At 50.7% G+C, this 25,915-nt stretch overlaps 1 protein-coding gene across 5 annotated transcripts in view; it reads right to left on the reverse strand.

Annotated features, from left to right (window-relative positions):
• Positions 1 to 3,401: 3,401 nt before the first annotated feature.
• CLMN (calmin) overlaps positions 3,402 to 25,915 on the reverse strand; it is a 93,451-nt gene continuing 70,937 nt past the window's right edge. The window contains exons 7-15 of one of the 5 annotated variants that reach the window (XM_081293575.1): positions 25,589 to 25,782; positions 24,679 to 24,761; positions 18,721 to 20,361; positions 15,422 to 15,618; positions 11,946 to 12,006; positions 11,220 to 11,290; positions 10,733 to 10,829; positions 8,957 to 9,163; positions 3,402 to 8,670 (exon numbers count right to left, since the gene is read on the reverse strand). In XM_081293575.1, coding sequence (XP_081149701.1) covers positions 8,999 to 9,163; positions 10,733 to 10,829; positions 11,220 to 11,290; positions 11,946 to 12,006; positions 15,422 to 15,618; positions 18,721 to 20,361; positions 24,679 to 24,761; positions 25,589 to 25,782 — 2,509 coding nt within the window. In that variant the 3' untranslated portion in view covers positions 3,402 to 8,670; positions 8,957 to 8,998. Of the gene's footprint in view, positions 9,168 to 10,732; positions 10,830 to 11,219; positions 11,291 to 11,311; positions 11,346 to 11,475; positions 11,872 to 11,945; positions 12,007 to 15,421; positions 15,619 to 18,720; positions 20,362 to 24,678; positions 24,762 to 25,588; positions 25,783 to 25,915 lie in introns of those variants that run through there. The other 4 variants (XM_081293574.1, XM_081293576.1, XM_081293577.1 and 1 more) reach the window with 4 other exon arrangements.

The raw sequence follows: 25,915 nt of genomic DNA on the forward strand, positions 1-25,915 counted from the left end.
GATCCCTTTTTTTACAAAGCTACAGCCATATATATATTCTAAATAGACAAAATAATCCTTGTACTACAAAATAACATTTCACTTTTTTTCCTCCATATTTCTCCTGAAGCTCTTAGTAAAAGTTTTCAGACACAGTCAGTGAAGTCCTGCCATGACATTAAAGAAACATGAAATCTGCTAAATATATCACAGATCCCCCAAAACGAAATACCTGCTAACCTCTAGGATAATAGCTCTGAAGAAACCCATCTCCAGGTTTAACCTGGTCCAACAGTGTACAGTAGGGCTGGCCATGTTCCCTACAGTGTCAGTGCCAGAGCAAGTGATACAGGCAGCATCTTGATCCAATCTCGAGGGCAAAGAGCAGGGGTCTTGACACAGACAGCTGCTCCCTCCACAGGCCAGCCCAGGCTTGAGGGATCTCAAATGCAAACAGCTCTGACTCTGAGCAGAAATTGAGCCTTTTTGAGTCACTACTAGAAAAAGAGGACAGAGGCCAAAAGTGGAAAGGTCCGGTTGGGTACAGCTATTTATTTCTGCAGCTGATTTTTTTAATTTAAAAGAAATCCCCTGGGAAACCACGTCAGCTGCTATTTTAACTTAAGGAGACCAAATTGGTTCTGGGAGCCCAAGGAAGCAGGTCCCCAGGTTCTACTCCAAACTTTCATCCCAAACCTTCTACCAGATGACCTTCTGCTATTGCAAACTCTTCCCTAAGGCACCCTTTGTCAGATACGAACAGGAAGCAATGCTCCGAGCTTTGGCATTCACTTATATACAGAAGTGCACATTTCCAGCACCTAGGCCACTTGTTGAGATCAACACAGAAATAAACACAATGAACTATCTTGCCAACCTTTGGATCTTTAAACCTAGAAAGAACTTTTTATAAGAGGTCTTCCAATATCTAACCTAGAGAGGTCAGGGAACTATCCAGGGTGTCTGCAGGTGAGCCCTGACTAGGATGTGGGTCGCTGAGGCCCGGGCCAAGGATGTCTCACTTTGGGCAATGTCAGCTCTCTAGACTGCAGGCTCCCTCAGATTCCTTTCAAAAGTATCTCGACTGTTGCAAGACATTTAGGAATACCGGTGTCCTGTGGCTATCCTTCCTCACAGCATGGTCTTATAGATAATGCGCTATTGACTTTTGATGCAACTAGAAGAAGCAGTGACAAATAGCATAAACCTATCAAATGACATCTTTTTTTTTATAACAATGCAAAAATCATGACTTTTAAACTTAAAAAAAATGATCCCTATCTGAGACCCCAACCAATTATGACTTCATTTAAGTCACTCATGGTCTTCAGCCACCATTTTAAATTATGCTCCACCTGTGCCTTTTCTGCTTGGATTTTCAAAGGAGAAAGCCTCGTTTCGACTCTGAAAACCATGTGCGGGAGTGAGGAACCATTGGGGACAGGAGGTACCATTAAACTCAAGTCACTGATGAACTGTGTTTGATACTAGAGACTGAGATTTCATTGGTAAAGGCTGTTTAGAGGCAGAGATTTTGGTTGCAAATTTGCAGCTGCAGGCTAAACAATGAATTTCTGAAGGAGAGATTTAAGCAGTTGGGTTTGGGAGTCCCAGTGTGAAAACCTGGGGACTGGGGAGAAGGCTTCAAGGAAGGAAACAGCAGTGTGATTTCTACACGTGTCCACCTTCCCAGTACAGAGGATGTCCATCCAACACTGGTCCAACTAGGCCAGTGTCACGAAGGATCAGAACTTCATTAGGGGATCACTTTCTTTCCTAAGCAATGATGTTAACTGTGAACATTAATGTCTGAAAATAAGCCCTACATTCCTGGTTCTGCGACTTACTAGCTCCAGGTTGTGACCTTGTTATTCTTCCGGCCTGTGCTTTAGTTTCCTCCCATGATTGTTGGGAGGTTCCCATCAATGAATACACAATGGCTTCAACTTCCTCAGCTGGATTAGGAGCAGGGCAGCCAGCAATAGGGCGGTGAATTGGAGAGAGGTGGACAGAAGCCTTGGGTAACGGAATGTTGGCAAGGAGATGTAGCCAGCGCTTGGAGAGGAGGGAAATGGGGAACTGGCAGCTACTGAGCAGGCTGCAACTTTATATATTTTTTATAGCTCGCAAGGAAGGTATTTGTTCTTTGAGAAATGTGTGCTGAGTGCCTACACTGCAAACCAGCTCAGCGGTCAATCTGCCCGAGGTCACCCAGGCATCAGGTGACAGTGAGGACACAGATCTAGAGCTGGTTGACTTCCCAATATGCCCACTTTCCCTATTGTATGTGCCTCCCAGGGAAGGAAGAAAGGACGGGTAGAAAAAAAAACAACAAGAAAAGGTTCATTTAAGGACGGCCTGGTTAGCTGAAGCTAGATGGGACATCAGCATGTCAAGGATTTAAACAGGTTAGCAGCAGGATCAGGCTGCGGGTGTTGAGGCCTGTGTGTATTTAAAAACAGCTTGGCCACAGTGCACAAAATACTGGTTGTCTTTTTCCCTGATGAGAGTGTTTCCTGGTGCACGGCTGCTATGGTTGGGGCTGGGCAGAACCGTTTGCCTGGTGTTTTGAGCAAGAACCTCAGAATAGGCTCTGAATACAACCAAGTCAGCCTTCTCGGCACTGCAGAGGCTACCAACCCTGGAAAGGCAGCTCAACGGCTCTGGTAACTTCTGCCAACTCCCTGAGAACCAGGAGCTCAGCCTCTGAGGCCACGCCCAGCTCACGACAAGCCCTGTCCTTTTCACAGCCAGGGAGAACGGCAAGGCCAAGGCTACTGAGGGGCTCTTACAAACCAGGGCGAGGAGGGCTGGTGCTCACTGGGGCCCGCATGCCAGGGAAGTGGAGGGGCCCCATGCAACTCCTGCGAAGCCCAGAGTCCTCAGCTGCGGGCTCACTTCCACCAGCTGGGGGAAGCCTGGTGAGAGGCAGGGGCACAAAGGCCCCTCAAGCTCCCCAGAGCACCAGCGAGGCTGTGTCTCCTTTCTACTCCCCCACTGTGGCCAACTGGGTAAGGGAAACACCCTGTGGCAGTTTTTAGCAAATAAACAAGATTCCACCAGCACCAACTCCCAACTTCTACCGCCCATCCTAGGTCCTGGGCCTTGTCCTTAGAGCAGCCCCCACACTGCTGGTTGGGCTGGTGGCAGATGCAAACTGCAGCTGTAGCCCGGGGATGCTCTACCTTCCCTAAATGGGGTGTCAGCAGGGACCGTGTAGGGCTGGGGAAGAGAACACGCTGGGCCCTGCAGAGACCCGCACACCCTTGTTCCTGGAAAAACTGCTGCCGAGAAGCTTTTGAAGCTCCGGCAAAGCCCTTTTCTGGGACTTCAGGGTGTGGAGCTCCATGGAAGAGTCCAGGTAGGCCATTCGGTGCAGAGCCAGGGCAGTCCCTCCAGCAGGAAGGAGAGAGGGTCTAAGCTGGTGTGAAAGACTTCACGTCACTCTGAGGATAGAATCACAGAAATGTTTCCTCTCCAAAGCATCCGTGACTGCTTCTGACACCCAGAAGGACACCGTCTCTATTCATTTACTCTGGCTTCTGTTGGAGGCTAAAAGTTTGTAGAAAACTTAATTGGAAATGCAAATGGTCATCCCAGAGTCACTAGTTAGCAGAGTGATGAGTTGATCTTTAGTTTTATTTTTGTAATGGGGTCTCACTGTGTTGCCCAGACTGGTCTTGAGCTTGGGCTCCTGCAATCCTCCCATCACAGCCTCCTCATTTCTTATAGGAGGTGCTGAGCCCTCACATGACCCCTGTGGCTGTCCCACTTATGTCACCCTTGTGAAGGGCAAGTGAGCCGCCTCAGGAGGGGGGTCGGGGAAGTATGCTGAACCCCAGGAGCAGGGAAGCCATGTCCTGGGTGGCAGCTCATGGAGCCATGAGGGTGTACTTACTGGGGCTGACCTCTGGGGGAAGCTCATCTGACCAGAAAGATCAGGTGTGGCCAGGCTGCCCCCAACAGCTCTGTGATCACCAGCTATGGCACACACTCCTATGAGGAAATCCGGCTCATGTTCCACACTCCAGCCCGCAGAGGACCCTGTTTGTTCGTTGGCAAACACTAGCGTGGTCTACTTCCAGAAAACCTGGAAACACCACCCCACAGCCTGGCCTTGTGAGATGCGGAGATCTAGGGTGGTTCACTGGGGCTGAGTGACAGAAACGGGGGAAGGAAGGGGAAGACAGAGCCACCTGAATGGCAGCCTTGAGCAGAGCTGGAGGGTCAGCTCACCCTCTCCTGTACTGGGCATCGCACAGATCAGCAACCTGGATGTTGTTATGGCCTCAGGGAGACGCAGAGAGGTACAGAGCAGCTGGCAGAGCAGCGAGCCACCGAGTCAAATTCAAAGGGGTTTGCAGATCAAGACAGTGTACGGAGCACAGGGCTCACTTCTTCTATCATGAAACTCTACAGAAATAAGAGCCAAGGAAAGACAGCTGCACAGCCATGAAGATCCAGGGTGGGAGAAGGCAGCCTCAGGCCCTGGACGCCAATCCATCCACAGCAGGGGCAGAGCTGATGGGAAGTGAGGAGGGCGGAGGGGTACCAGGTGCCTATAGGGGGAGGCCACTGAGCCACCACATGCGGCATCCAGGAAAGGTGGAGGCGAGACACAGGGTTGGAGAGAGGCACATTTATGGACTTCCAGGCCTCCTGTCCCTCCCATGCAGCCAGATGTCCCCTCTGCTCTTACACCGTGGAGAAATAAGAGAAGCTCCAACCCAGGGACACCACACACAGCAAAGGTGGGAGCAACTTAGTGGACTAGCCACTGACTGGCCTTGAGACCGCCTGCTGGGCCAGAACTCCAGCACCGCAATGGGTCTTGGGTGCAGATGGCCTTGCAGTTGTGGCACAGAACAGACACCCAGGCCGGGGGGCAAGCGGGAGCTGAAGTCCAGCTTGTGCTTTCCCTTAAGCTTTGCCCTGCCTCATGGCTGCACCCTCCCAGAGAAAGGGATGAAGAGTATGCTCTGCCAGTCAGGCTAAGTGGTTTCTGCCCAGAGGGACACCTGTTTTTAAAACTGCACAAGGGCATTTCATAGACTAATAGCAGCCCCGTGTGAGTCCCTCTTCCCAGGCAGAGCAAGAGTGAAAAGCTCTCTAAAGAAATGGATAAGGCCGCAGAGAAAGGATGTGCAAATACTGATGCAGGATTCTCCAAAGACAAGTCCAGTCCTCGTGGACTAGAGAAAACCCACTAGTTGACACACAGCTTCCAAACAGCTTCCTGAGCATCCGCTTTTAAACATGAACAGATAGATCCACAGAATCACCAGATACTAGAGAAAAGCTTGGAACATGAAACATAAAGACAGAGACCAAAACAAGAGGAAGGAAACTTAGAGGAAGCCAAAGCAATACAGGGAGCAGAAAAGAACTTCCTCCCAAACACTATTATTGACCGGGCATGGTGGCACACACCTGTCATCTCAGCAACTCAGGAAGCTGAGGCAGGAGGATCACAAGTTCAAGGCCAGCCTCAGGAACTTAGGAGACCCTTTCTCAAAAAAAAAAAAAAAAAAAAAAAAAGTTTGGGGATGTAACTCAGTGGTAAAGTGCCCCTGGATTCAATCCCCAGTACAAAACAAAACAACACCAACAAAAAGAACCTATTATCATAACATCCACAGGGCAATAGGATCTGCATTCCTGAATCAAGAACAAAACACTACAAAACAAAACCCAGAACAATGAACAGTTTTGGAAATCAACATAAAATTGAATATATTTTCCAGAAAGCAAATAAAAAAATAGAGATGAGAAATTAAAAAGGTAAAAACATTAGAAGATTAGTTGGAGAGGTCCTATATTGGAATGACAGATCAGAACGAAAGAATGTAAATAATTTCAAGAAAATTTAAGACCTTTCTCTTAGGGCTCAGCACAAAGTATAACAGCAAAGATGTGACACCATCATGACAGTTCAGGACACCAAGAACAAAGCATTCTTCAGTGTTTCCAGGGAGAGGAGAAAACCAAGTCACACGGGAGTCCAAATGGCATCACAGAGGTCAACAACCACAGGTGGCAAGGCGGGGTGTATTTTGTACCTGCAGTTCTCTGCTCAGCCACATTTGCACAAATGCATTTTGCATTTTAAGTCATGCAAAAAAAATCTCAAAATATTTGCAACAATATACTTTCCATGTTCCCGTTCTCGGGTTACTGAAGAATGTCACTCCAAAGAGAGACAGGGAGGGAGGGTGGGGCAGGGCAGAGAGAGAATATGAATCTAGGGGGAAGTGTGACTAGGAAGGCCATGTGCCTGAAGTGACCACGTGGCTCAGGAGTCAACATCCCTGACAAGCCCATGGCAGTGTCAATGCTGGATGCACCAAAGAACATGATCTAACTATAGGGTCCGAGCACGAGTGTCCCCTCCATCTGCAGTATTAGCAGGTCAATAGATGTTTCTAAATAAATTAAAAGAATAAAGTGTAAGCATGTTATGTATAAGTGCAAAGGTAAATATTAGAAGAACAGCTCAAAGTGTTCAAAATGGTTACTTCTAGGAGCAAGTTGCCTATAACGTAGGAAACTGCTAGTTCTCATTAAAAACCTGATAGTCCTTTTTTTTTTTTTAATTAAAAAATACTCCAAGGAATGGGGTGGCTTGTCCAGCAGCCTGTTATAACCACCTTCTTCCATATAAGCCTATACTCAAATGAATTTTTATCCTTTAAAAAATCAGTTTACTGCTAACCTGAGCCAAATGAGTTTTGGGCATCTTGCCACTAGATGTTTTAAAGAACATTCAAAGAGGAGGTGAGGGAGGGAGCCTGCAGAGAGCTTCTGAACAAGGCCTAGAGCTGTGAAACAAAATGATTCACATTTGGGTCAGCTCTTCTTTGGCATTTAATTTGGGCAGAGACGTCCAGGTGCCCCGGGTTATAAAATATCACACACATAATCTTTATTATGCGTACCTCTGAACTTCTGATGATGCCAGGAAGTTCATTAATTAGCTCATTTTCTAAGGGCTCCTGGCCTTCAAGATGGAGACACTCCAAGCTCCGAGAGCTTTTGCCTGGAAGGCTGAGATTCTTTGGGGGAAGGGAGGCAGAATGGCACAGAGGCCGGGTTTCGGCCTTAGGGGGCTCCACCATGCTGTGTAAATTCTTTCAGTTTTGCTGGAACTCTGTATCTGAGACATGCTGCTCGAAAGAAGAGAGTCCTTGGACTGCTAGGAAGGAATGGGATTCCCCGAGTAAAAGCAAGGCTGGTATGTCAAATGACACGCCTTGACAGGTGTGAAGAATGTTCCAGAAGGTATGGGGGTTGAGCTTGAAGGTAAACAAAGCTTCCTCATGGAAAAGACAACAAAAAGAAGTTGAAAATATTTTTTTAAAGATAACAAAACAAAGTTTGATAGGTGCCCAAATATTTGGTTTTGCTTGAATGAGAACATTTTTTCCCTAGTCATTTTATCAGGACATTCAGGTGCACAGTAGAAGTTTCCTGCAAAAAGGGACAGCTCTGGACTGGGCATCAGGGTGCTCATGACAAGTCTATTCCTGGTGGGCTGTGTGAGCCTGGCCAACATCTGTGCCTCTCTGGGTTCAGCTGGACAAACTGCTCCCTGAGCCTTTGCTGAGTAGAGTCCATAACTTTGGAAGGAAGAGTTCATAACTTTGCATGCTCTCAATGGGGAGGGCAGAGGCAAGAGGAAACTTAAACAGCCTTCACTGACCTGAGTCTTAGCAGGACCAGGCTGATATGATGGGAGGGTGGGAGAAGTGCCTTTGTCTTTCTTACAACCCACCTGCTTTGCTCTACTCCATCATGGCTCTGGAGCTTTCCAGAAAGACTTTTCAAGAAACCCGTTTTGATGGCTGGCAAGGGGTGCCAAGGCCACAACAGGTATTCTGAGGCCAGCATGCCCCAAGGCATTCTTAAGCAGCACAGTGGGTACTTGTTCTTAGCCTGGCCACCTCCAAGCTCCTCAGGACCTTTCACAATGCCCTGCTGGGCCCTGAGGTCTCACAGAAGATCAGCAAAGTGGGAGTGGGGTCTCCGCCTGCTGAGAGCCAGCTGGAGCTCTGTTTAGAACACGTTGTCTAGATTGGCTCCTCTTAGGTTTCACTTGACAGAAAATATGATTTTCATTTGAAAAGTCACAGTTCTAACTCCAACCAATCAATGCAAAAGCAAATTAAAAATACATCTCTACTGGGTATGGTGACATTCAAATGAAATCCCAGCAACTCAGGAGGCTGAGGCAGGAGGAACACAAGTTGGAGGCCAGCCTCAGCAACTTCACAAGACCCTGCCTCAAAAAAAATAAAAAGGGCTGGGGGTGTGGCTCAGCAGCAGAGTGCCCTCAGATTCAATCCCCAGTACCAGGAAAAAAAAATGCATCTCACTCCTCCAACCCTTTCAAGAAAACAAGGGTGAGAAATGCAAGTGCTGTGGCTCTCAACAGAGCCTTGGTCTTCTTCCTTGATTCTGCCATTCCCTGGTGCCCTTTCTGGGAGCCAGAAGCTTGGTGCTGCTTGGTTCCCCCAACGAATGCAACCAGTCACCAGACTGCAGCAGGTGCACAGACCTGCATCTTCACCCAGACACCTGCACTTGGAGGAAAGTTCTTCCAGGTAAGATCCCCAGGGGACCAATGTTCCTCCTCATCAGGCAGACCTTCATCCGAGAGGTAAGTAACTAGAGTTCATCCAGGACCTGAGAAACCTGCATGCAATGAGAGCCGAGATCCAGGTGTTGGCTGAATATTGGTGACGATGCTTACCATCTGATCAAGCAAGGCACAAGGACAAGACTCACCAGGGAGGCGGCTGCCACCTGAGTTCTGAGCACACAGCCAAAGGGGAAAGGTGCTCTCAGGCCCCAAGGAGGGGAAAGGACAGGAGCAAAGCAGGACAGCAGGGGGCGGGGCCTGGGTTCCCCCAGGTCTTCCACCACCTGCAGAAGTGGCCCCACCCCCAACACAAAACAAAATTAAGTAAAAAGACCCCACCCTGGTCAGGGGCCTGTCTTTTTTATTCTCCAGACACACACATCAGAGCCTGTTGACATCCAGCTGCGGGAAGAGCAGGAGGCAGTAGACCAGGAGCCAGAGAAAGAGAATAAAATACATCACATCCGGCTGCTGCACAAACTGGGTCAGGGAGTCACTCTGTGGGCTCTGGCTGCCCAGGGACATGGCTTCTCCAGAATTTTTGGCCTTCCTACAGAGGGAAAGACAGGGGACAGCAGTTAGTAGCAGGGCCCCAGGAGGGTGGCCCACACCCCTACTCCATCCCCACTGCCCCAGAGCCCAGGACGTGGTGTGATGACTCTGGGAGGCCACAAGTCATGGGCATGGACCCAAGGATGAGGGTGGCCATCCCGGTGGCCCTTCTGGCTTCCACCTGCCCAGCTCATCTCCTGGGCACCAAGCGGGAGGAGTGGTCAGCACTGTCCCACAGATGGGCATACTGAGACTTGTGAGGGCGGTGACTTGCCCCAGCTCTCCAGGGACACTGCCTTCATGTCACAGTGTCCTCAGGATGCTCCCCTTAAGGAGTGAGGTACTGACAGCTTCCAGTTACTCTCTAGTCATGGAGGGGACTCCTCAGCCATCAAAAGGAGTGCGGAGTGCCCCAGTGACAGGTGATTTCAGAATGGCCATCAGAAACACGTAAAGACACCCCTGAGTTTCACTTCTGGCTTTAGAATATCACCATTAGGAGAATTATTAGAAATGATTTTGGCCAGGTGTGTCTCTTTTATTCTACAGGACGCAGGGCTTAAAATGACACTTTGCTTTTGCCTGCCAAGTCACGGGGGCTGGCAGGATGGTGGGAGCCAGCCTAGGGCAGAGCAGAAGAGAGGGTCCAGCTGACCTGGGGGAGGGGCTGATGTGGGTGCCTGAGTGGCAGCATCTAAGGCCCTTCCTGAGCCTGAAATGAGGAGACAAAAGACAGCATCCCTGACGTGTGGGGGGAGGGTGTCAACTGAGTGGAGTGATTCATGTGATTCACGTAGCACGGGATGCACACCTGTAACCCCAGGGACCTGGGAGGCTGAACCAGGAGGACCCCAAGTTCAAGGCCAGCCTGTGCAACTTAGCAACACTGTCTCAAAATAAAAAAAGTAAAGGCTGGGATGCAGCCTCGTGGCAGAGTGTTTGCCTAGAGTGTTCGAGGCCCGAGGTTCCATCCTCCAAATGGCGATAAAGAAATAAATAAGCAAATTGAGTGATTCACATGCTGATAATGATCAGCTGACAGCATTTCTCTTTTTTAAATTATAGAAAAAAGTGAATTTCAAGGGTGATAAATGCTTGATGTGGACATGTGAACGACACCCGCATCTGTCCCCCCTCGGGTTTTACTTTCGGCTGCTCTATCTCAAGTGTTGTCCTATGAGCGTGTTCAGCCTAGTCAAAAACTTGACTTTGCATTTCCATTTCAGGGCAGCAAGGGAAGCTTGCCTTGCTTCTTTTTTAGGAGCCAGAGGGGAGGAGTCCTAAGGCCCATGCTCCTGGGGACTGAGCAATATTCAGACAGAAGCTTCCAATTCCAGTTATCTAACCTTCCAGGCCAAGTCAAAGCCACTGGGGGAATAGAGAGAGAGAGGGAGGGAGGGAGGGAGGGAGGGAGAGAAATTAAAGCCCCCATATGACTGCGACTTGGTTGGGGCCATCGCAGACTGGGAGATGTTTCTGCTCTCTGGGCTCTACATGGGCTGTTTCTCAGCCAGCTCAGCGACATTCGATTGGGCTAGCTAGTTCTCCAACAGTAAGAAATACTTTCATGGACATCCCGGCATGTTTGCATTCCCTCTTCATGTCTGCTCTGATGCCATAAAACTGTAAAATCAGCTCAGTGAGCTTCTGAGTATTGTACCTGCAGGGGCGACAGAATGAACACAGGCTGTCAGGGGCCACGCCCCCGCCCCTCTCCTCCTGCCTGGCCCTGCTGTGGTACCTCCTTTCTGCCACTGCTTGATTTAACTGCAGCTGTCGGCTCCTAGCTCAGACTCCTCTTTGCCCTGACTGGTTTTCTAAACCATACTCCACCACTGTTCATTAATATCCGCTTCACCCTCCCATGCATACTGAATTTATATTCGGAGCCTCTGGAAAGGGTATTTCCTACATTCTTTCAAGTTATTATTACTGTGATCCACAAAGCACAGTAGAAAATTAAAATCTCCACCCCATCAGGTAGGCTATGCTTCATTAAAGACATTTTTTTTTAACCCCACCAAACTTGCAGCAGAACGAAGCCACCAACCTGGTTAACATTCGGTTTCTTCTGTCATCCAGATCTGCTGCATTCCTCAATTGAACATAGCTAAAATGATCCTACAGTGAAATTTATAAACAAAACCCCGCAACCCAATTAGTAAAGATGAAATCTCTGAAACAGAAAATAAGATGATTTCAAACAAAGTCAAGGGTGCCAGGCTTTTCTCGATACTGCAAACAGCTAATTCCAAAATCAAACTGCTAAACAGTCAACATCTCCCACCACTTCCCCACGCCCTCCAGGGTGACTGGGAGAAGGCCTCCCGCCACCCATAACCCCTTCCAGGTGTGCTGTGGAGCTGGGCTGCTGTGGGTCCCCGAAATTTGAGGCTGGGTATCTGCAAATGTCAAGAGGGACCTCTACCTATGTTATGTCCCTGTCATTGAATGGGATCTTTCTAGGTGTGTGTGCTGGGTCTAGGGAGGCGTCTCGGATGTAAGGGTTTTTTTCTTTCTTTCCTTTTTTTTTTTTTTTATAACAAAGAGGCCTTTGGGCTTTAAAATCATCACTTTATTTACATCCCTTATCGCCCAAACTGGACATCCAATTGGACTGTGCTTAATGACAAGGTTTCAATGTGTTTGTCTTCTATCCAAAAGTATAGTTGTTGCTCATCAGTGATTTCAAAGCTCTAGGCCTGGGAGGAGGAAGGGTGGAAAGGAATTGATTAATTAGCAGGGACTGAGGGGAAGAAGAAATTCACATACTAACCGATTCCAAAGACCTATTAGTATGGCGTCGAATGTAAATACTGGAGTCACTGTGACTAGTCCTGAAAAACAAAGACATGTTTTAAATTGACACCACCCAGAACTCCCGAGGCTTGTGACATGGTTACCCCCAGCCCCAGTTGTCCCCACGTGCACTCAGGCAAGTGGCAACTTCAGACGGAGGGACAGAAATGACAACTTTTATCCAACATGCCCACTTTGTGGGTGGGTGCTAATGCACAGTGAGACGGACACAGAGACACACGGACTACAGAGCGACACCGCCAGGATGCTTACTGGAAAGCAGGCCACTTAGCAATCCTGGCTTTCTGGGTCCAAGCACCCTGAGGTCCTGGGGCCCGCCTGGATCCTCTGCAGGTGAGATAGCCTCGGGCCTCACCCGGGACCTGGGCCCTCCAGCCCTCCTCCTTCCCACTCAGAGCGCTGCTCTTGCGGCCTGGTCCTGGGTGTGCCCCTTTCCCCTCATATACAAGCAGGCAAAATTTCCCACCAAAACTTTGAGGCTGGGGGGGGATGGGCCTCTGTCCTTGAAACACAGGTGGCCCACCGAGGGCTGTGGCAAGGGAGGCCTGGGCTGTCATTTAGGCCCCTAGCAGGTTCACTGGCAATGCCGGCCACAGACCTGTGACTCTGATCAGTGCTCCTCCTCTGTAAAGGGATCATCATTCCCATCCTGCCTACGCTGCAGAGCCAATGGTGCTGGTGGGCTCATGAGCTCGCAGCACGGGGTCCTGTTTTGGTGCCAGGTGTTGGTTCGGTGCTGTGGACCTCAACATAGAGTCAACTCAGTTTCCTTAATTCAAGCCCCCTGAGTGACCTCCTGGGGGTCTGGGGAAAATGTATTTGTCTCAAGAGTTTATTTCCGGGCAATTTGACACTCGGCAGCTTTGGCATTCCTGCCCACTGCTGTCCTGGAAACCCTGCCTTGCTCCGCACCGGGTACATTTGCAGCTAGGAGTTATGCCTATTACATACCAGGCCCATTTTAGGCTCAGGAAAACTGTAGTCCTTGTAATTCCATCTAAAAACTGCTACTTTTTTTTTCTGGCTGGTGTCACAGCACAGAAATAAAGTAAAATGTACCTACAAAGACAAAAACCCACTCTGGTGCCCAGACCCCAGTGGTGCCTCAAACACAGCTGACCTGACACTGCAGGCCTGGAGAGGCAGACGTGCCCTGCACGTGTGTCTGTGGCATTTTCTAATAAAGGGGCACCTCCGGATCAGGAAGGGACTCTCCTCCGTGCCCTGGCGCTTGCAGCAAGTTCCCTTTTAGATATTTTGAGATTCATTTATAGTAGGTTTGAATCCTGATCTTCATTCTTTAAGCAAATACTTATCGAGATCCTACTGTGTGCCAGGAACCAGGCTAGGTGCTCAGAACCCACCCTCCCTACCCTCCAGGAGCCAAGAGAAGACAAGAGAGCTCATTCATCAAGCGAGTGCCTAGTAATCTTCTACCCAAAGGATTTCAGTGAATGCCAACTACAAGCCAGTGCCTGTGCTAACTAACTACTGGGGCTGGGCTCTCTATACATCTCTCTTTAAGGAGATCACTGGGGAGGATAAAGACATTCTTACACACAGGTGACTACAGAAATTACAGTTCGGCTCTGCACAGTGAGGAAAAAGAGGAGGCTAGAGGAACATATACAGGGGGATCTTCTTGGAGGAAGAGGCAGGTGGAGCTGAGAACCAAGGCTGAGATGCAGTAAGCCAGGGGACAGGTAGGTGCCAGCGTTCCAGAGAGAGGGAAAGTCACTCAAGGAGCCTGGAGAGGGGCTCAGTCAAGAAACTGAACTACAGCCAGGTGCCTGGTACAGGGTGGATGGAAACAGAGATCACCAGGGTCCTGCAGGCTCTGAAACAATGGGCCTCTCTGCCTGGTCCAGTGGGGAGCCCCAAGAGAGACAGAATGAGAGATGGCCAGAAAAACACCCTGCACCAGGGGGAGAGGCGCCCAGAACACGGTCCCATTCAGTAATGTGGAGCCAGGGGCTGACCTCGCTGCAGATCAGTGTTCCTGGGTGCCCAGGAGGGGTGGCGTCTCCTACCCTGGAGCAGCAGGTGGAGGGCTCTGGGGTCTCGCCTTTGCTTGCACTTGGGACTCAGCTTCCACCTGGGCTCACACACTTCGTTGGCATTCGAGCTTGGCCACTGCTGTGCCTGGGTAAGGGGGAAGGACCTCTGCCCTGGGCATGGAGATCGGGCCCTGAAATGACAGCTTCCCCTCCCTGTCTGTTGTGGGCTCCTCTTCCCTGGGCTTCACCTGTGCTACCAATGGACACGGCGCATGTAGAGGGAGTTGGCTTTGCCCCTGCACCCGGCTCCCCTCCAACCTCCTTCCCTTCACAGCCTGAGGTGCCTGCTGCTGGCTGTTTGCTCTGGCTGTTTCCTTCACGGCTGCCTCTGTTTCCCCACATCCCAGGCCCAGAAGCCAAGCAGAGTGGACCTGGAGCCCTGGGCACCCCTGGCTCTTCCTCTGGCCCCCAGCAGGCTCCCCAAATGCATGATTCCATAATTTTCCTGATTGGCCAAGACCACTCCCGCCTCCTGGGGAACAGGGGCCAGAGGAGAAATGTGGACCGTGAAGTCGGCGGTTCTGGTCTCAGAGCCCGGTGCTGCCATTGCCTAAGCCCAGAGGCCCTGGGGAGTTTACAAGGTCCAAGATTCCCTGTCTGCCATTGCGAAGCACGAGCCCACCCACGTGCCTTGGGTGGCGACGTGAGAACGAACGAGGAAGGCTGTGTGAAGGCCCTGCACGCAGTGGGCTTGGGAAACAGTGACTCTGTGATGACGGGGAGGGGACCGGGAGACACCCGGGTCTTCTGACAGCAGAGACACATTATCCCTGTGACAAATCTGGCTCCTCTAGCAGCCTTGGAGTGACTGGGCAGGTGGGTGCTGTGAGCTCCTATAGATCATCTGAGGCTCGTCATCCTTCTGCTCCTTCCTTGCCCCAAGAAAAATCAAACATCCCAACCACCTTCCAGCCGAAGGTGGGGGAGACGCCAGAATACTAACATCCACGTCTAGCTTCTATGTGACCAGGACAGAGGTCACAAGCTCCACGTCAGTAGGGTGGAATGGGAAGTCGGGCTCCACCTGGCCCAGTGGCTATCTGGGACCAGGGCAGCTGGCAGCCTCCAAGTTCATCACTTTCCCACCAGCACCGGCTGGGTCGGGCCATTTTGGGCCCATGGCTGTTTCCACCCAAACAGCAGAGTGAGGAGGGAGGGCAAGCACGTGCCCTGCCAGTCCTGCTCCTGACAAGCTCTGGTGACAGGCAGGCAGGGGAGCCCAGGTGCGGAGAACCGGGACTTTGCTGACTCTGTATTTCTGGACCCTTGCCCAGTGCCACCCCTGAACCCCCCAAAATCGAAAGCTGCAAACGAAATGAGTACAGACAGCGACTCTGGCTCCATCTCTAGGGTGAAAGGATTTTTAGTAAAATACCTGGAAGGGACTTTGTGGTCGCCAGCGTCTTCTTCTAGGTCCTCTGAGGACCGAACGGTTCCAGGTGCTATAAATAACGAGCCTTCGTCAGGGTCCATGTGCTTCCTTTTCTCCTTCTTCTTACTGCTGGTTGGCTCTTCCTGGACCTTTACTTCTAATGGGTTCGCTATATTTTCTGGGCGTGGGGATCCTTGGGACTAGAAGACAAAAGAGCCCAAAACAAGTCAAATTTCCTGCCACAGCAGATGACATCACCGAGCAGTGTCCCAGCCCAGCCACAATACCCAGTAATCTCCCTCCAGCACCCTCTGCCCCTGAGAGAACCCACCCCAACTCCTGTGCCTTGTGTGGAATTCAAAGGCGGTAAATGGATGGAGTGAGAACAGGGCAGGGCTTAGAGTCAGGAGGCTCTCACGTCACATCCCACTGAGTCAGCTCTTTGGCCTGGAGCAGCTGACCTCTCTTAGAGCCTTCCTTTTCTGTCTGTCAGGTGGGTACAATATTCAACTTCCAACCTCTTCCCACTGTACCAGGGGGTTTCCTAGAGAAGATGTCTCTCAGAGGGGCAGGAGTTGACTCCTCCACATGACCATCCTCCTCCTCCCTTTGAAGTCAGGTGGGTCAAGTGTGCACAGGTGACCACGAGCTTGAGTGGTACACACAGGCCAGTTCGGAGTTTGTGGGATGACACCCCACTGTGGCCAAGGGCCATGCAGTGCCACATCTCTAGCTCTCAGTTGGAAAGGAAGAGCTTCTAACCACTGTCATACCAGCCTCCTGAACCCATCAGCAATGTCCCATGACATAGAGAAGCTCAGGGATTGTGGAGCCACCTCCTGGGACCAGGGCAGCTGGCAGCCTCCAAGTTCATCTGAGGGCCAGGTATCAAACGATCCACCCCCTGTCTCGCATAGTGGGCAGGCGCTTGTGGGAGAGGCGGAGCCAGAGTGTGAATACCAGTCCCCCAGATGCAGGGAAGGCCAGGCTCAGGAGGCGGCTCGACCTGCCCCAGTTCACACCACCAGTGCCATGGGGATTCTGCGTCTCCACTTGATTCCATGATCCTCCCCCCCCAGGGCTCCCTCAAACTGCCCACGTGCTGGAACAGCAGGGCTGGTCTGCCTTCAGCATTCCCACCGCCAGCACTGCGCGGGCCAGGGAGAGGGTCCCGCCACTGAGTAGTCATTCTAAGTAATGGGGCAGAGCTGCCACTCTGCTCTCTCCCTGTCCCCCACCTGACCCCGACCTTTTTTGTCTTAAAGGAGCTTTTTGGCCAAACACAATCTGAAGAATCGCCCCCACTGTTCCCCCGTCCCCAGCTTGGGGACACGAAGGCCTGATCTCACTGACTTTTTAGGCTCCCACAGGGCAGGGCTGGCTTCAGAGAAGTCAGCCTCCAGCAGTGGGAAGAGGCGGAAAGGCAGGTGGGGCTCCTCTCCCTGGGGGCAGTGCGTCCCTGGCCCGGTGGGACCATCTGTCCCACAGATGGCGCACTCACTGCCCTGCCCCAAACGGCCATCTCCTGCCACGTTTGCCCTCTACACCTGGAATTCGCCCCGCCACTGTCCCGAGGGCAAACTGAATGAAACAAGCCCCAGGTGTGGCAGCTTTCCACCTGAGTCCCATCTGAGGCTCTGCAAGCCCCCTCTCCCTGTAGCCCTCCCCAGAGTGCAAGGCTGGCTCCATCCGGGACTTTCTTGAGCAGAACTGTCGTTCACCCACCTGACACTTGCCTATGCCCCAAACCAGCATGCAATACACCTTTGTCCCCACACCATGCTGGTGTCTAGAGTCAGAGAGTAATACACAGATGCCCATGAGCTCCTGGGGGAGAACAAACCCTATGAAAACCCGCTAAGCACTCAAAGGAAGAAACGAGTCAGACACGTGACTGGCTGCAGGTGCAGGAGCCGCGCCTCTGCCTGGGCAGGGGCTGGAAAGGCTCCAGCAGGTGTCCTTTGCACAGGGCTTTGCAGGGTGACAGCTGAGGAAGGCTGTGGGGCCAGCCCAGCCCAGAGCGTGGTGTGTCTGGGATTCTGCGGGGCTGGCCTGGCTGGACAGGAAGGCAGGTCGGGGGGTGTGGGAAGTGGCAGGCTGGAGAGGGCAGAGTCTCGGGGTCATCTAGGAGTCTGGACTGACCCTGGAGACAGGAGAGGGGAGTGATGGGATGCTGAGACAGTGTTTTGGGGTCTCCCCTTGGCTGTGGGAAGGCTGGACTGGGAGGGAGGAAGAGGTGAGAGCCTGGGGAGAGACAAGGGGCACAGGGGGCACTAAAGCAACTGGACTAGCTGGTCACATTCCCACCCAGCTTCCAGCACCAGGGGACCATTATCCACTCAGAACCCCCTGCAGCTCCACCCCCACCCCCCGCCAGATGCCACATTCCCTAATATCCAATCCTTGGGGGACTCTATGCCCCCCACATCGAACAGTACAGGCAGAATTCTCCTTTTTTTTTTGGCAGTGTTGACATTGCTGTCCACAGGGGCGGACTGGGTGACAGGTGAGCTGGGTGAGGGCTGAGCCCAGGCCTATCCCTTGGGTATCCCTTGGGGACCCAGCCAGCTGGCTTGCAAAGCTCTCTCTGGCCTCCCTGGACCGCAGTGCTGCATTCCTATCACCGGCATCTGCAGGAAAACCCTCCCCTCCCCTGATTCTCTGCCCCTGCCCACTCCCCAGAGGGCCCCACACGCCTGCTCCCTGCGCACGCCTGTGCCTCTTGAGCTGCTGGGCCTGATGGAGTGGATATGAGTGGTGGACAAGTGTGTGTCCAGCTCCTCAAGCTCAAGAGTGAGAGGCTTCCTTCCCTCCTGTGGACACAGCCCATTCCAGGCTACAGGAACCGCAGGGTAGTGCTGAATGTGCCAAAGGCCCTGCAAATCACGGCCGGGGTCAGGGAGAGCTGTCCCTGTCCTTCCTAGGTGGCTGCAGGGGAAAGGCACTGCAGTTCACTAACACAGCTTCCCTGTTGGCTACAGTTGCTATTTTTATAATAATTACTGCCTCTACCTTGCTGGACCCTCACAAGTGACCTTCACGATCCTTTTACAGACCTGTGACTAAGGCCAGGATCAGGGTAAGGTGGATAAGGCCAGCGAGGTGACAATGGTACAAAATTTCAGGAGGGGTTCCCACTCAGGTGTCAACCTGGCACTTGCCTGAGACTCACAAAAGTGCTGCCCCTTTGATTTAGTGCCCTGGGGTGCCCACAAGGGGAACCTCCTCACCCATGTCATGGAGAAAGAAGTACAGAATTTCCCCAGGCAGGAGCCAGGAATCCCCAACCCATGATCAAGTACCTGAGGGCTCTCCTCAGGGCCACTCTCTTTGGTCTCTCTTGGCTGGTGGTCCTTGTTGGGGGACAGGGGACTGGGTTCTGCGGCTGGCATGGTCCCTGCAGCGTTCCCGTTGACATAGGACGCATGGGTGCTGGCACTGGGGAGGACCCCAACCAGCGTGGAGAGGCTGCAGCTGCTCTGGGTGCTGGCGGCCTCCCTGTTCCTGGGGTCCAGCTCGTGGGGGTAGCCCTCCGGCTCCTCCAGGTCCACATCTTCGCTTTTCAAATCCTCCGTGCCTTCCGCATAGGCCTCCAGAACCGCGGCCAGCGGCACCTCATAATGCGGGTAGTAGAAAAGGTCGTGGGGAATGACGGAAATCTTGGAGAGGGGCGGAGAGGGCTTGAAATCTAGGCCTTCTTCGCTGTGGCTCCTGAGGGTCTCCAGGCTGACACTGCCACTCGGGGGGTTGGAAGGCAATTCTTCCAAAACCCCCGGGAGGCCTTCAACTTCCCCCTCTTCCTCCCTGAGACTCCAGGTGGACTTTCTCTTGGCCTTCTCATACACCTCTGGCTTTTTATCCACAGGTGTCTCATCCAGGGCCAAAGAGTAGACTTGTGCCTCCTGCTCGGAGCCCTTGGGAGGCTCCTGCCTGTCACGCTTGACCTGGGGCTCGGGCGACTCCCTCCCGGTGTGGACGGACTTGCCCCTCTTCTTGCCTAGCTTTTCAGCAGGAGTGTCAGCGGCCACCTCCTGGACGGGTATCTTCTCCTGTGGCAAAGGGGCCTCAGGGAAAACTTGGCTGGTAGAAGCGAAATCGACGAGGTCACTGTTAAATTTCGAAGCTTTCAACGGGATGCCTTCAAAATAGTCCTCCTTATCCACAGCTTCCACGGTCAGCAGCTTCACCTTGACCTCCTGGGCACTGGCCAAGATGGTGTTTTCTCCAGGGTGGGGAGGAGAATGACCTTCCTCCCTGAGGCCAGGGGGACCCTCTACAGCACCGTTACAGGAGGAGGGATGCTGGGAGGGTTGAGCATGATCGTCTGCCCCTGGCAAGTCCCCGGGGACCCTGGTGGAGGCTGCTCCCGGGACAGCTGAGGGTTCCTGCGTTGGCTTCTTTTCCTGGGCCACTTGGATGGATGGGGCTTGTTCGTCCTGCTTCGGCAGCTCCTGGGTGGCACTCAGGCTCTCTTCAAAGCTGAGGTCGGGACCGTACAAAGGGTCATTGCTGCAGGAGGCGTCTTTATAGGTGTCAGCCTCAAAGTGGACAGTTTTCTTGATTGGCAAAGAGTTGGACCTCCGGCCATCCTTTCTGGTGGACAAGATGGAAGATTCCGGAGCTGGCTCACTGGTGCTACTCAACTTCCCTGGGCTCCCCTGGAGGACTTGGTCGATGAACTGCTGCATGAAATCAGTGGAGCTTTCGGAGGACAGTGCGCGGCTGGACATACCACCCAGGCAGAATCCCCTTGTGCTCTCTGGCTGGTCACAGACAAAGACCTTGGTGGGTGGCGGGTGGCTGGTTTCGTGGTTGACAGTGTAGGCCTGCTCCCCATTCTCAGTCAGGAGGAGGACTTTGCTTTCCTGCTCAGGGGGGGTTTCTTTGATGCGGACAAAGGTGGACTCAATGGGGTCTTCTTTATCTAGATCCACAAAATCTTCCTGCAAAGAATCATAGGACGACATGAAATCAATTCAACCTCAAAGTTTAAGTACAATCTATATCCCCCTCTCAACATACACATACACACAGCCACTTTGACAAAGTGTTCTGATTAAGATATAAATGGCTACAAGACTTTTGTTCCTACCGAAGTGTGGCAATGTCAAATAAATAAAAAATAAAATAAATATAAAATAGTAAAGCTATGGATGCAAGGAAATCTCAGTGTGCTAATCTCCAGAGAGGGCTGGGCACTTCTTAAGCGAGCAGAGACTCTCAGCTACATCATGCCACTGGACCACCGGCCCAGTCTTGGTGTGCACTGGTGGGCCACTAACCCTCTGAGCTGAGGCATGATGGACCAGATTTTACAGACTGGGAGGGCTGGAGTGGGAGACTAAATCTGGAAGGGCTAAAAACACAAAATGACTTCCTGTCATATGCTTCTGGTCCCGCATAGCAGTTTTAGTGTGTAAGAGTCAGCCAGGGGCCAGGCTGAAGAGGAGAGACTCTTGGTGGTACTACAGATTGGCCTCCCAGGCCCTAGTAGAGGGAGACTGTGCATACTGACCTCACCCTCAAATAAATGTGAAATCAGAGAACTGAAATGAAATAAGACTGTAACAGAGCTGCTCCTATCACTTCCTGATACAGTCAAAATGCTCAACTGCTTGTTCTGGGGGCTTGACTGGGAAAGGGCTGCCTCCACTGCCATGGGTATTGCCCTCAGAGGGAACTGATGTAGCTCTCATCAGACCCCAGTTAGTTCCCAAGGGAGTGAGTGTTCTAAAAGAGCAGGCCTGACCCCTGAATCACTCTCTGGCTTGCTATCTCAGAATGTGGTCTCTCTGGCACACACTTCCACCATGATGGTCCTCACTAGAGCCAACTGATGCTCCATACCCTTGAACATCCGAGACTGTGAATTAAATAAATCTCTTTCCTGGGCATACTACCTAGCCTCAGTTATTTTATTATATCAACAGAAAACAGAGTAATAGAGGAAAAAAATGTTATCTACTTCAATCTCTACTATCCTTTTATATATTAGGTCTGGTATAAAAAATTTTTTAAATTCCTGAAGGATCATGAAAGTAAAACCTATAATCAAGAGAAGCAATAGGCACTAGAAGTAGAACCACCAATGACCCAGTGTAAGAATTAGCAAAAGACAAGACTCTGGAATAACCCTTTAATCTACATTCGAGACAAACAAAGGAAGTTCTTCATGCTGAAGGGAAATGATTAGAGATAGAAGCCCAGATCTGAAGAGAAAAAGTACCTGAAAGAGTAAACGTCCATGATGGAAAAGACTATTTATACAGTTTCTTCAAAAGTCTACTGTTTAAAGCAAAAATAACAAAGTATTGTGAACTAAAATGGATAAATAAGTAAAGGAAAGTTAAAGGGTAAAGAAATGGAGTTACACTGTTGCATTTAGAGACATACAAGATGCACTGTATCTGAAGTGTGATAGTCATTTAAGGTAGGTTAAATGATGAGCATTACAATCCCTAGAGCAACTGATTCATCAAGTTGTTAAAATGATAAAATGATTCCTCAAGGAGATGTGGCTACCAGGCCCATAGAGGAGAGAAAATGGACACCAAAAACGGCTGTGTAATTTAAAAAAAAAAGAGTAGTTAGGAAGAACAAAGGAACACAGAACAGATGGGATCAATGGAAAAGGGTGATCCAGATGGTAGATTAAAACCATTTAGCAGGACAGAAAATGCACTGATTAAATGAAACAGCTTGTCAGATGGATAAGAAATAAGACTCAGTCGTATGCTGTTTATATGAAACATACTTTAGTGCAAGTGCACATATCCATGAAAGGAAAAAAGATGGAAAAATATCATATAACACTAATCACAAGAAAGCTATGACTACATCAGAAAAAGCATATCTCAAGACAGAGAGAAATGTCATAAAAACAGAAGTGTCAAGTGATTAGGAAGATATAAAGGCCCTAAACGTCGACACACCAAATAGCACAGTACCCACACACAGAAGGCAAAACCCGACCAAACTGAGACAAGCAAGTCTGCAGACCTAGTTGGAGACTGCCAAACACTTCTTTCCTGTTCTAACTGACAGAAATGCATAAAAAAGAATCAGTCTGCAGATGGACTATTAGAACAGCATACTCACGCATGAGCAGTATATTAAAGAATGTTAATTCTTTAACTGCCTAAGACACATTCTTCTCAAGTCCGTATGGTATATTCACCCAAAGAAACCATATGTGGTGCCATGGAGTGAGGCACAGCACCTCATCTGTGGCCAGCGCTGGGTGAGTGTGGCATCGTGAAGGCCCAGCTCAGGGACATCTGGTGAGCTGAGAATTCTCATCTGTTTCCCTTGAGGGTGTAAACGATTGCTTTGCAGTGAAGCACTGTGTCCTGTGACCCAAGACGAGTTTCCCCAGGAATTGTTCTTTAACTTCTCTATTCTCAGCTGCGTCTCTGATGCCAGCGCTGGGGACACACAAGTGTCAGCTGGGCTGAATCCTGACTGTGGCCTTGATTCACACAAATACCACTAAGTTTGAGTTGATTTCAAATTCTGCCTCCTGATTAAGAGGTCAGGATTAAGGAATGCCCTGAGGCCTGGTATTTGGAATTTAATAAAAGGCCAGGAAAACTGAATTGCAAAAATAATTATCACTGCTCCATGCGGAACGTCCACTGTTGTGTCAGGCCCAAGGCTGGGAACAGTCTAGTTATTCTTCACACAGCCCCGAAACGTGGGTAAAATCTCCACTTTACAGTTGGCATCTGATGCAGATGTCAGGGGAGCTGAGTAGCCAGCCTGAGGTCACAGGGCTCCAAATGGCAACAGTGGCATTCCTGCCCAGGAATCCCTGCCTCCAAACTGCCCTGGGAAGTATTCCAGGGTGCTAGGACGGATGGGACGACAGCTGCAGCACCTGGTGAGGCTCTTCAGTGGGAAATGGGGTGCCAGCCTCAGATGCATGTTGTGAGGGACCTAACAGACTCAGCTTTGTAACCTCAGAGAGTTGGGGTGAAACCCCAACTTTGTACTTAATAGCTGAGTGACCCTGGGGAGACGTTTAACCCTCTCTGAGCACCCAAAGTCCCATCTATAAGAAGAGGCTACTGATTCTGAATCAGGCTGGATTGCAGGAATGGCCTGGAAACACAGGGGCACAGTAAATTAATCAGTATCCGGCAAAAAGAGCAGTCCGTCCCCCTTTCCTACAAGCATTCTTTAACTCTTTATGCATCTTTTCTTTTCTGTTTATATTTACAACTGCTTGATATAATAATGTGTTTGCTGACCCATTAATGATTTTCCCTATGGAACCAAGCTACACAAAGTTAGTGACCTCATCTGTCCAATGGTATGCCTGAATGTATGATGTATGACGTATGTATCTATCTATCTGGGGGTGGAATCCAGGGCCTGGTGCACACTGGGCAAGCACTCTACCACGGAGCTGCACCCTCAGCCTGGTCCAGCTCCTTGCTGAGTCCCCTGAGCCAGCACTCCACATCCAGTAAAGAATGGGTGAATTCACAAGGCTGTGGCTATTGTCACTGTCATTCTTTTTGTTGACGTTATCTCAGGGCTGTGCATGGTGGGGGAGGGGTGTTCAATGAAGCCATCACTTTTGCAAAGTGATTCTGCTCCAAAAATATTCTATAACAAGTATATTTGAGGTTCTGAAGATATACAGCATGCCTGTGAAGGGTGTGTGTGTGTGTATATATATATTTTGTTGTTGTTGTTATTGTTGTTTTGTTTTGGGGGGGTACCAGGGATTGAACTCAGGGGAACTCAACCACTAAGCCCCATCCCCAGCCCTATTTTGTATTTTATTTAGAGACAGGGTCTCACTGAGTTGCTTAGTGCCTTGCTATTGCTGAGACTGGCTTTGAACTTGCGATCCTCCTGCCTCAGCCTCCTGAGTCTCTGGGATTACAGGCGTGTGCCACCACAACTGGATCAATATATTTTTAACACTGATAAAGGCTGGTGATTGTTAAGATGTTCCGCCTGACAGCTGAAGAATCAAGTGGCTGATCTGCATCATAAGTGGATGTCTTTTATAATTTTATAAAGTTTGCAATGGGAAGAGGTTTGGCAAAGAGGTGACCAGCTTCCTCCCCAACTTTTACACGTAATCTATGTTATATATAATCTGGAAGTTGAAACATGGCAAGGCAAGGACCACCAACTTGTGGTTGTCTCTGTTAACAGAGAATGACAGTCCAAGTCCCCACTGGGTCTGATGGCAGCCAGTGGAAATGTACACTTTTTGAAACTGAAGGCAAGGAAAACCAACATACAGCTTCCAGCTCCGGAAAACGTTCTAGAAACTGGGCCACGTAAGTCACGATCGACTGCTCGTCCGGCGTGTCAACCATGATGTCTGTCAAGAGAGACACGGGGGTTAGCAGGACACAGGGTTTCCCCCCAGCACTGCAGGGCGCTCAGTGGAGAGGCCCACCGATCATTAGGGCTTTTTCTTTTTCTAAGTAAGGAAACTTGGGCTCAGAGAGGGTGAACCACTTCACTGAAACCTCACAGCAGACTGGTGAACCAGGATGGAAAGCCACGGCTTCTTATTCTGAAGGTGCCGTCCATCCTTCCCTGTGTCTTAGTCACTCCCACTGGGAGCAGATGGCTCACTGCTGGCTCCACCAGCAAGTCTGGTGACTTGTGCACCCCACTTACTGCCACAGCGAGTCCCGAATGGCTCAAACCCCTGGAAACCCATGTGACAGAAGAGACAGCTGAGTTCCTTCACTCAGTGCATACCCTTCCACTCTGCCACTCTGCTGCTGGGACCTGCCCTTGAGGGGACAATCTGAGCTGCCTGCTGAGCTTTCTGCAGTGATGCCCACTCTGGGCAAAACAGATAATTTCTGAAGCCCCCTCGACGGCCACGAGCAGGGAGGAGCCGAGTGAATTTTAGTAGGCCTACTGGGTGCTTTTTATCTTTACTGGTGCCTGACATCACAGCAATATGTGAGATGCATGTGTCAACTTAGCTAAAACAGTAAGAGACAAAATGACACATACACTGAACAATGCCAACTACGTAACAATATTATAAATGGGTGCCTTAAAAATATTGGAATATAGGAGATAGAAGAATTTTTTGTATTTTTCAAATTTTCTACCTGGAACAGCAGGGGGTACGTTTGTGATAAGAATCACTGAGAAGGAACCACGGAGGAGTGAGCGTTGTGCTACCTTCTGGTTCCAGGAGCCTGGGGATATGCAGGGCCTCGTGTGCGACTCGGAAGGCCTTCTCCAGGTTCTCCCGCGCGGAGTCTTCCAGGGCCTGCTTCATGTCCACCAGGCTGGGGTCAATGGCCTTGATCACAGCCAGGAAAGCCAGCCCGCTCCGCCAGCTGCCCGCGAAGTCCTGCACTGCCACGCCATACCTGGAGGAGGACCACAGCGGCACACCGTGCAGGTGAGTGAGCCAATCAGGACAGGGGCAGTGGCTGCAGTGGCCCCAGGTGTAGACCCCTGCCCCATGGTCAACCTAATGCACAAGGCAGGTAGCACATGGAA

The sequence above is a fragment of the Spermophilus citellus genome, assembly GCF_964194105.1.
Source record: "Spermophilus citellus genome assembly, chromosome: 4".
Lineage (NCBI taxonomy): Eukaryota > Metazoa > Chordata > Mammalia > Rodentia > Sciuridae > Spermophilus > Spermophilus citellus.